The sequence below is a fragment of the Xenopus tropicalis genome, chromosome 4 (genome assembly GCF_000004195.4).
Source record: "Xenopus tropicalis strain Nigerian chromosome 4, UCB_Xtro_10.0, whole genome shotgun sequence".
Lineage (NCBI taxonomy): Eukaryota > Metazoa > Chordata > Amphibia > Anura > Pipidae > Xenopus > Xenopus tropicalis.
In genome coordinates, this window is record NC_030680.2 from 36,544,849 (window position 1) to 36,556,409 (window position 11,561).

General features: G+C 42.7%; 1 protein-coding gene across 3 annotated transcripts; it reads right to left on the minus strand.

Annotated features, from left to right (window-relative positions):
- Positions 1-241: 241 nt before the first annotated feature.
- stx5 (syntaxin 5) lies at positions 242-11,331 on the minus strand. 3 transcript variants are annotated; one of them, XM_012953584.3, is made up of 11 exons: positions 11,173-11,331; positions 6,523-6,731; positions 6,344-6,414; positions 5,915-5,970; positions 4,965-5,035; positions 4,431-4,547; positions 4,242-4,298; positions 4,082-4,160; positions 3,549-3,649; positions 1,436-1,557; positions 242-1,332 (listed from the first exon to the last, which is right to left on the minus strand). In XM_012953584.3, the coding sequence occupies exons 2-11, from the start codon at positions 6,715-6,717 to the stop codon at positions 1,173-1,175; spliced, it is 1,029 nt and encodes a 342-aa protein (XP_012809038.1). In that variant the 5' UTR covers positions 6,718-6,731; positions 11,173-11,331; the 3' UTR covers positions 242-1,172.
- Positions 11,332-11,561: the final 230 nt, after the last annotated feature.

Below are 11,561 nucleotides of genomic sequence, written 5' to 3' on the forward strand. Positions count from 1 at the left end.
GAAAATTGTGATACAGGGCAACAAATGCAGACCTGCATTTAAATCAAATTCCAATCAGTGCCGCCCTTCTAGTTGGATTTTTTTTTTATAGATGTGTGCCTGATTTTTTTAAGGGATCTGGTGAGCCTTTATAGGAGGAACTGTATTGCCTGCAGACTTGCGGCAATACAGTTCTAGTTAACATGGTAGAGGGCTTCCTCAGCTATAAACCCCTAATACTAAATCATTCATGTGTTACTCCTTTAGCCGAGACACTTATTTTAATAAAAAAAATCACAAATAACAAAAAAACTGAAGTCAATGAGCTGAAATGTAGATTATTATTCATAATCTTGCATTATATACAGTCTGTACATACATTGGGTTAGGGCCACAATCTGCATCCTGAAGGATAAGTGGTATAAGTGTCTTTTGTGTTAACGAATGGAATGTGTTTTAAAAAGTATTCCCAACCCAAATTCTCATAAATGTAACTGGCCTTACCTGTGTTCTGAGGACCTTTTTTTTTTTTAATTTCCAAGAATAATTTAAAAACAGAATATTACATTGTTTACAAGAGATTAAAACAAGCGTGCCTGGCCTGTACATATTGTCAGCTCTCACTAATACAGCCTTGGACAAAGCCACTTATCTCCCTCCCCACAAGAAGCAGGTTCCACTTGCCTTATTCAGTGGAGGAAGCCCAATAAGACACTTAATAAGAGGAACCACACATACATGCACACCGCTATTAATACAAGGCCTTTAAACACATTGTGTGTGTGTGTGTGTGTGTGTGTGTAAATATGTATGTATTCATACCTAAAACTGTAAACACACACTCTTAAAACATAAAGTGTGCATGAGAACACACACACCTCATTCACAGTACAAAAGTCTGACTGTGCATGTGTGTTTAACTGCAAACTGTCTAAAATATATATGCCTATAATAATTTGATTTATTCACACACATATATGCATGGCCTTGCTCAATCACACTTAGCATACTCATCCTTACATTACATATATACACAGTGTATCCGTAAGTGTGTTAACCTCTGTCCTCCCACATTTATCCACAGACTAACCAGAAAGTAACCCTTCTAAGTGGCAGGGTGGTTCATGGGTAAGTAGGACACTGTGTGCTGTGTTTGGGGGGAAGAAACTACTTCACAATTTCCTAGAGTGATGTTAAGCAAGGAAGACTACAAAGATTATGAAGAAGACAATAAGTATGAGGAAAATCTTGATCATAAGCCAGCGGTTCGATGTGACAGATTGGAAATACTTCAGGATCTCTTGATGGGCGCCCTCCACGTTTAACTGAGTGTCTTCTACATTTCCATCAATCCTGAGAAGGTAGAATTGAGCATAAAGTGGAAAAAGGTTAGCACCCAGGATACTAGATAAGAGTTCACAACAAGAAAATGAATAAGCATGGAGTAAGCACTCACCTTTGTATAGTCTCTTCCTGCTCCTTTACCATATGAGCCAGCTGCTGAAATATGGATCCCAGTTCTACTATTGTAGATTCTATATTCTGCATGGTGTCTGCTCGACTTTGGATGTATGAGTCCTAAGGGATAGAGACATCTATGTAAACTTCCACTGTATGTTTCCAATTAATATTTTAAAGGGTTTAGCATAATCTCTCTGCTGGTACCGTACATGCAGTATATAAAATGAAACATGTATAGCCATGTATGAAGTTTATTCTAAAAGAAGAATTTTCTCAACATTCTTTTGTTTCCTGTAACGATAGTATGGAGGACATAAAGTAATGGCAGCTGTCCTACCACATGAAGTACATTTTTAAAAATCAGTAGTTTTGATATAGTATGAGCTACTGGAAATGATTAAATTATCCTTTAGGCCTAACATAGCAACTTGACAATGTTGTTTTAATTTTTATTATCAATCTCTCCCTTCCAAAATTCAACTATCTTTGGACATAGCAAAATTAAATGAAAGTGTTAATACTCCATTCTGGGGGGACAGAATGAGTAGTTGCTGGTACAGGTATTGTAAGTGTTAACCAGAAAGGCCATCTCTCATAGACTCCATTTTAATAAAATATTTCACATTTTTAAAAATGATTTATTGTTTCCCTGGAAAAATAAAACTGTACCTTCTACTTTATCCTAATTAAGATATAATTAACCCATATTGAAGGCAAAACAATTCTATTGGCTTAATTAATGTTGACATTTTTTTTAGCAGATATAAAGTATAGAGATCCAAATTACAGAATGACCCTTTATTTGGAAAACCCCAGGTCCCAAACCAGTATAATCCTCCATATTCCAGATTAATTAATCTAAAACATAATTCTTTCCAGTCTTCTCAATTAATGGTTTTATTATTATTAGAAATTGAGTGAGGACACGTCCTAATTTCTAAGGTCTGATCTTTCCTTGGAAAAACATAAAATAAAAATCATAACATTTAATACTTGCAAAACTCCCAGGGATTTGGTATTATTTTGTTTTATTCTCTTTTCAAATAAAATTATATGGGATTTACTATTCTGATAGGTCAGTGCTCTCCAACTGGCGGCCCGCGGGCCGCATGCGGCCCTCGACCCCCCTCTGTGTGGCCCCCCACCTGTCTGGCTGCTTTGATGGCTTAAAATGGTATCAGTACTAACCTTAACTGGCCCCCTGCATAGTTATCACCTCAGATTCAGGCTGTAATCCCTCTGTATTGTTTAAAAATGTAATCCCCTGTGTTGTTCACACCTTTTAAACTCTGTATTGTTCACCCCCTGCAGTGTTCACACCTCAGGCTCAGGCTGTAATCACTCACATTGTTCACCTATTCACACCTCAGACATTGTATGTACTGCCTGGCCTATGCTGCCTGTGTATAGGCAGCATAGGGTAGGCAGAGTGTGGCACATAGGCAGCATAAGGCAGGCAGAGTATGATACACACAGGCAGCATAGGAAAGGCAGAATGCTGCCTGTGTGTGCCATATTCTGCCTACCCTATGCTGCCTGTGGGAGGTGAACCTGGCAGGGGTTTGTTCTGGGAGTTTGTTAGCAGTTGGAAATAGCCATTAAATGGTCCCTAAGGTGTGTAATTATATTCTGGGGGTTGCTGTGCTATCCATAGAGGAGGAGGCGGCATATGGATTTAAGGGTGTGTCTTAATATGACATAATATAATTCTTTAACATATGAATGATGGTTGATATCCCTGCAGCGACCATTGTGATAAAATGGGTGTGGTTTGAAATGGGGGAGTGGCCAAAACTGGCTTCCATTAGCGGCCCTCCACCATGTATTCGAGAGAAATTCCGGCCCTCGGCACTGCAGAAGTTGGACAGCACTGTGATAGGTGGTTTCACTACTATGTTAGATATAATGAAAATGGAGGCACTGCTCTTTTATACCATTTAAATATGGAATCTGCCATTTCTGGGGGGGATTGCCCTTGTTTAACAGAGCTGGAAAAAATTCTGCAAAAATGTCTGATCATGGGAAAAATATGCAGTTTAAAAGGAGGTGAGTGTTTTCTATTAAGGTATACTGATGGAATATATTAGCTGCATATTTTCGCTCCTCACCTGCTCATCAATAAGCTGCAGCTGCTGACTAACTCTGGAATCCATTTCTATAGTCACATCTCCCTGTCTGCGAGAGTCATCCTGAAGAAGAACCGAGGGACCTATGGTGACACGACATTGAGTGAGAACACTATAATGCTGATACATGCAGGAATTTTTCAGAGAGAAAAATCCATATGAAAACTACCATAGCAATATCAATACAGAAAAACAAAGTGTACAATAATAAAAACTGGTAAGAAAAAAGACCTTGTTCACCCTGCAGACTCATGATTTAGCCAAACCAAATAATTTTGACAAGGTATATGAATACCAGCCAGTTTGTCTCTCGTAAAAAACATATTCACCAAGATCTGATCAATGTTAGGTCCTCTTTCCCAGAGGAATCACCATATCTTTGGAAAATAAACAAACTATAAAGTCTGAAGGGCAAACAAATGAATGGTTGGACCACTGACCTGATACAGAACAGTGACAGCAGACAAAAATGCATGTAGTCAGTAAGGCACAGGATTACACAACACACACTCTACCTAGGCTATTATGATGAAGTGGGAGTGCCACCTGGCCTTGAGAGAAGTGTTCCCTTCGACTCCTCTGTTGCTTTAGGTTCTGTGGAAAAGATGCATGTGTTAAACATGGGATTTAGGGATTTTCACCCTCAACCTATAACGCTTAACTAAAGTACTTTACCTCTGTCCTAACTTCCAAAACCGACTTGAAATCATTAGACATTGATGCAAGCTTTGACTGAAAGAGAGAAAAATAGTTTGATTAATTAGAGATGAACCTTACAGAAATGTTTAACATGGCTTCACAGTAGCAGGAGGTGTAAGCCAGCAAGTCTTAAAGAGTACCCAACTCCCATTTATTAACCCTTACCTGCAGGGAGACCACAACCGTATTTGAATGAGTCTGAAGATGTCGCCCACTTTGACTGCCACGAGCACGGACAAAAGACTGGAGCTGAGCAATCTGCTGGTTCAGACTTCCTATATCCTGCAAGTGTTCCAAGAAAAGTATGTTCATAGTCAGCATTGGTACCCAACCAGTTGCTCGGGAACAAAATTTTGCTCACCAACCCCTTGGATGTTGTTCCCAGTGGCCTTAAAGCAGATGCTTATTTTTGAATTCCTGGCTTGGAGGCAAGTTTTGGCTGCATTAAAACCAAAGTGTACTGCCACTGTCAAAGCCTCCTGTAGGCTCCAAGCCCACATAGGAGCTACCAAATAGCCAATCATAGCCCTTATTTAGCACCCTCATGTACAATTTTCATGCTTTTATTGCTCCCCAACTCTTTTTACATTTGAATGTGGCTCAGGGGTAAAAAAATGTTAGGGATCCCTGATTTAAAGAGTTCAAGTCACTTGCACATACGCATTGAAATTAATCTAAGCTGTACACCCAGATACCTACTTGTTTAATTATGTAGGTCAATTCTTCAATCTCTGCAGCTTTGTCATCAAAAAGTGATTTTCGTTTTGCCACTGAGAAATAATTAAATTGTCATTAATCATCTTAATGAAAATGTGGTTAAATGCTGTAATTATTCTGTACCACAGAAAATATTTCCAAAAATTAAGCTAGTGCCACGGGACAGATTCTCAGCCTGCGGGTAAATGCAGACCATGATCCACCCCTACGCTTTTTTAAAATCTAAAAATTGTGCCTGCACCTGAAAGCATTGCTTTGGCCCAGGTGCAGCAACACACAGCATATTTCAGCTGGAAATGCAGTTTTGGGCCTGAAAACGCTGTAGTTACCTGCATCTAGTTAACTGCTCCTACATAATTAGTATGTATTTGTGTGTATATATATATACCAATTTATTTTATAACCAGAATAATCTGATTCAGAGTCAGAGGGATAAAGCTGTGGCTACATTCAGTCACATTTGGTTAAGATTCACACATTAATCAGCAGTGTGCAGAAAGCCTCAATTAAGACTGAAAACAACTTAAGCAAGCCATATATGCCCTGGATGCTTTAAACAACTTTGCCCATACTGCCTGTTAACCTTTCTTGACCAGCATCACTGGGGGATGGCAATAGGTCCAAACTGAATATGTAATCTTCTAATGCACCATGCAGCTGAATGTGGAATAAATGCGGAACTTCGTTTACTGCAGATATAATAAAATGCAGTCATCTATGTATTTGGTCAGAGAGGTACTATGTGTATTGTTGGACACCTTTTAGGTTGGGCCTGTAGATGATCACCTTTGAATGCCCTGACTCAAGTTCATATTTTTTATGTGATCTTGTAATCACTTGCGCTGAAACAGAATTTTATTATAAAAACTTTTGCTCTCTCTTTTCACATACACACACACACAGGGTTAATTGCAGAAGTGTTAAATACTTACATATTGTCAGTTTCTCCAGTTTGCTAAATGTGTTACTGAGATCCTTTCCAATGCGTCTGCAATTGAAAAACAATAATTGAAAAAGGAATCAATAAAATGGAGAGTATAAAGAAAGAAGCACAAGACACAAGGGTTGTTTAACAGAGAAAGGGGCAGCCCATAATAAGTTGTATTACTAACACCTGATTACGGGCTGCCCCTTAGTCTTGTTTTGTTAAATGGAGTGATGCATCTAATGGTACAGCAGAGAGATTACTTTGCACTATGCACAGGTTTAAAGCTGAAAATCTAAGATTTACAAATTAGAGTAAAACCACAATATCGTTATAACTAGAGGGTGAAAAGCAACACAAGCACTACAAATGAACATCAGCCCACATCTTGCTGGCTTAAGTGAGATGACTGGATGGAACATAACCTTCTACTTACTTGGCCATTAGGGTGAATTCACTTCTTTGCTTAACAGCACTTAGAGTCGGAGATGACAACTGTACACCATTCTATAAAAAAACAAACATATATTTAAATCGTAAATTACTTTTTCATCATGTGAATATCTTTTACCCAGACCCCAAAGACATTTTCTTCTTCCCCCATCAATTGCCAACCTGGCGTCCCTGCAGAGATTTGCAAGCAGAAATGAACTCAGCAGTGCGGTCCCGACAGGACATGATGTCAGCTGGGGGAACTGGAAGAGGAGCAACAGGAAACTCTGAAGCAGGAACCAGGACCTGAGTCTGGGATGGTCCTATGTATATTCCGTTGTCTGTGTTACGGGACCCGAGACGTTTACGAGCGTTCATGGGGCCAGGACCAGCTGTGGGAAAAATAAAAAGGTTTAATCCAGAGAATATATAGTAAAGTTTAAAGGGTTGTGAGCTACTGAACGGATTGTATATATTATGGATTTATGCACATTTGCATGTGTTTTTGTGGTGATAAGTGAAAGAGGCATTATAACAGCTGGCACAACAGTGCCAATGGCTGAACTGGCAAAGCTCCTGCAGGCAGAGAAAAGTATTTTAACTTCCTCCCAGAGAGTCTTGTGTACCACAGGCGTAAATGTTAATATATAAATACAGCTAGAATCCCAGGAATAAAGCAGTAGCTTATACCTGCCTGTGTACGCACAATAATTACTATAATTTCTTTAAAATGATCTTTATTAATTTTCAAAAAAAAAAATAAAAAATTCTCTAGGAAATTACTTTACTAAACAATACAGGATGTTTTCAAAGACAAGTTGAAATCTGTTGACATTATATAAAAGCAGCCCAAATGGACAGCCAATAATGGAACCTTGATACTGGCAGGAGCCTACTCAAAACAGACATGGAAAATCACACAGAGGAAAAAAAACACTCTTTGCTTAAAATGTAAACAATTACATTTTATGACAATTACATATGCAGAATGCCAATCAAAAAACACGCAGCTCAGCATTTTTAGCCTATTACAAAAAGAATGAAGACAGCAAGTGCTACCTCATGCAGTATTTAGCAGGCATACTACGAGAAGAAGGCTGTTTAACAGAGGATCACAGGCAACTGTGTGGGGTCAAATTTTGGATATCCTACAACTATTTACACTGAAGGAAAGAAATTCCCAAAACGATGCTGACAAGATAGATGCACCATCCCAATCTGAAAAGGGGTATTCTATTTAAACACTCAATGTAGAGTAACATTTTTAAAATGAATATTAAAGACCACACTAATATGCCTGGAGTGCCAAGAGCTAAAACAGACAGCGCACAAACATGTGGTATGTACACTAATGCAGTCAGGAATAAGTGAAAAGAGAATAAGCATAACAAGGTAATGGAAACCATTAAAGTAACATTAAAAAATGAAAGTGTTTTAAGGTAATAAAATGTAATATACTTTTGCCCCAAGATGCTGTGTGTTTGCTTCAGAGAGGTTACTATAGTTCATATAAATAAAGTTTCTGTATAGCCATGGAGGTAGCTATTCCAGCAAGAAAAAAGGAGAAAAGGCACAGGTTACATTGCAGATAACAGATAAGCTCTGTAGAATACAATGATGTTTTACAGTGCTTATCTATTACCGGATATGTAAACTGTACCATTTAGCCCTATTTCAGTTTAAATGGCTGCCCCCATAGCTACACAACAGCTTTGTTTATATAAACTATAGTAGAGTTTCTGAAGCAAATGCACAACAATACATTACATTTTAATTACTTTGATTTTCAGTAGTCCAATAAAAAGAAACCAAGGGATGCTCTTAAGAATATTGGCATACAGCATTGACTGCATTACATGCATCAGAATACATTTTTATGTAAAACTCCAGTCTTGATCTCAGACATGATGTTATGCTTTGTATGTGTTATGTTATCTGCCCATGTATGACCAAGCAGGCTGGACATTTATCATGTACAAAACATAAAGTACTTAGCACCTCCTTTGGGGAGAAGCGTTCTGAAGGAGGCCCACCAAATAGTACCCCAATGGGGCCAACAGCAATGCTTTCTTACTTTTTAATGCAGAAAAATCTGGGCCCCACTTGCCAAGGCAGGTAATGTAATAATTGCCCAATAAGTTGGTTTCTGTGGAGTGACCATTTATTATTAGAGCCATGGCCAGCCAGAGAGACAGACAGGTAGTTACAGCCATAGGCAACAAGACAGCCAGGTAGTTGCAACCATGGCCCGTCAGGCAGCCAGGTAGTTGCAACCATGGCCCGTCAGGCAGCCAGGTAGTTGCAACCATGGCCCGTCAGGCAGCCAGGTAGTTGCAACCACGGCCAGACAGGCATGAAGTCACAACCATGGCCAGTCAGGCAGTTAGTTACAGCCATGGCCAGTCAGGCAGTTAGTTACAGCCATGGCCAGTCACTTACAGCCAGGTAGTTACAGCCATGGCCAATCAGACAGCCAGGTAGTTACAGCCATGGCCAGTCAGTTACAGCCAGGTAGTTACAGCTATGGCCAGTCAGACAGCCAGGTAGTTACAGCCATGGCCAGTCAGACAGGCATGAAGTTACAACCATGGCCAGCAAGCCAATAGTTACAGCAATGGCCAGCAAGACATGCAGTTAGTTACAGCCATGGGAAGTCAGACAGCCAAGTAGTTACAGCCATGGTCAGACAGCCAGGTAGTTACAGCCTTGGCCAGTCAGACAGCCAAGTAGTTACAGACTTGGCGAGTCAGACAGCCAGGTAGTTACAGCCTTGGTCAGTCAGACAGCCACGTAGCTACAGCCATGGCCAGTCAGACAGCCAGGTAGCTACAGCCATGGCCAGTCAGACAGCCAGGTAGCTACAGCCATGGCCAGTCAGACAGCCAGGTAGCTACAGCCATGGCCAGTCAGACAGCCAGGTAGCTACAGCCATGGCCAGTCAGACAGCCAGGTAGTTACAGCCATGGCCAGACGGGCAGCCAGGTAGTCACAGCCATGGCCAGTCAGACAGCCAGGTAGTCACAGCCATGGCCAGTCAGACAGCCAGGTAGTCACAGCCATGGCCAGTCAGACAGCCAGGTAGTCACAGCCATGGCCAGTCAGACAGCCAGGTAGTCACAGCCATGGCCAGTCAGACAGCCAAGTAGTCACAGCCATGGCCAGTCAGACAGCCAGGTAGTCACAGCCATGGCCAGTCAGACAGCCAGGTAGTCACAGCCATGGCCAGTCAGACAGCCAGGTAGTCACAGCTATGGCCAGTCACACAGCCAGGTAGTCACAGCCAGGTAGTCACAGCTATGGCCAGTCACACAGCCAGGTAGTTACAGCCATGGCCAGTCAGACAGGCATGAAGTTACAACCATGGCCAATCAGACAGCCAGGTAGTTACAGCCATGGCCAATCAGACAGCCAGGTAGTTACAGCTATGGCCAGTCAGACAGCCAGGTAGTTACAGCCATGGCCAGTCAGACAGGCATGAAGTTACAATCATGGCCAGCAAGCCAATAGTTACAACCATGGCCAGCAAGCCAATAGTTACAACCATGGCCAGCAAGACATGCAGTTAGTTACAGCCATGGGAAGTCAGACAGCCAAGTAGTTACAACCATGGCCAGTCAGACAGACAGCCAAGTTGTTACAGCCATGGTCAGTCAGACAGCCAGGTAGCCACAGCCATGGCCAATCAGACAGCCAGGTAGTCACAGCCATGGCCAATCAGACAGCCAGGTAGTCACAGCCATGGTCAGTCAGACAGCCAGGTAGTCACAGCCATGGCCAATCAGACAGCCAGGTAGTCACAGCCATGGCCAATCAGACAGCCAGGTAGTCACAGCCATGGCCAATCAGACAGCCAGGTAGTCACAGCCATGGCCAGTCAGACAGCCAGGTAGTCACAGCCATGGCCAGACGGGCAGCTACAGCCATGGCCAGTCAGACAGCCAGGTAGTCACAGCCATGGCCAGTCAGACAGCCAGGTAGTCACAGCCATGGCCAGTCAGACAGCCAGGTAGTCACAGCCATGGCCAGTCAGACAGCCAGGTAGTCACAGCCATGGCCAGACGGGCAGCTACAGCCATGGCCAGTCAGACAGCCAGGTAGTCACAGCCATGGCCAGTCAGACAGCCAGGTAGTCACAGCCATGGCCAATCAGACAGCCAGGTAGTCACAGCCATGGCCAGTCAGACAGCCAGGTAGTCACAGCCATGGCCAGTCAGACAGCCAGGTAGTCACAGCCATGGCCAGACGGGCAGCTACAGCCATGGCCAGGCAGACAGCCAGGTAGTCACAGCCATGGCCAGTCAGACAGCCAGGTAGTCACAGCCATGGCCAGTCAGACAGCCAGGTAGTCACAGCCATGGCCAGACGGGCAGCCAGGTAGTCACAGCCATGGCCAGTCAGACAGCCAGCTAGTCACAGCCATGGCCAGTCAGACAGCCAGCTAGTCACAGCCATGGCCAGTCAGACAGCCAGGTAGTCACAGCCATGGCCAGTCAGACAGCCAGCTAGTCACAGCCATGGCCAGTCAGACAGCCAGCTAGTCACAGCCATGGCCAGTCAGACAGCCAGGTAGTCACAGCCATGGCCAGTCAGACAGCCAGGTTAGTAGGTATGCGGCGTACTCAAGATTATCTTAACATCAATTCTCACCCAGTGTAGTGATTATCACCTTTAGTGTCATTAGACCCCCCCACAGGCATGACGTCACGGAAGGCAAGCCCCCAAAATCAAACCCTCCCACAGAATGTGGGCAACAAACTATGAGCCCAAGGAGCCCCTTACTGGACCCCGCGCCCTCACATTATAGGAACAGAAACAAACACACCTCCCCCTTACAGTAAATCTCACCGGTCACCGCTTCTCTCTTACTCCCTCTCTCTTTCTGTTTCTGCCGGGGAAAATGCTGACGTCAGCGCCACGTACACACACGTCACCGGCTCCTGTACTTCGCGAGTCGCACTCTGAGTGCGTCAGTCCGGAGGTGTGTTTCTAACCCGGAAGTGTGCGTATTAGTAGTGGAAAGGTTGCCTATAGTAATACGTAGGCGTTATTGTGGAATGGCGTTTCTTTTTAGCTAACTCTAAGTGGCCTTACAACCATGTAATTAATGTCATGACCTTGTTAATCTATCCTAGCATTCTAAAGTGGATATTAATGGGCAAATAAATTCTACTTTCAGCAGAGTACCATATGGCTTTAGGTTATTCAATTGACTTGGTAAATCT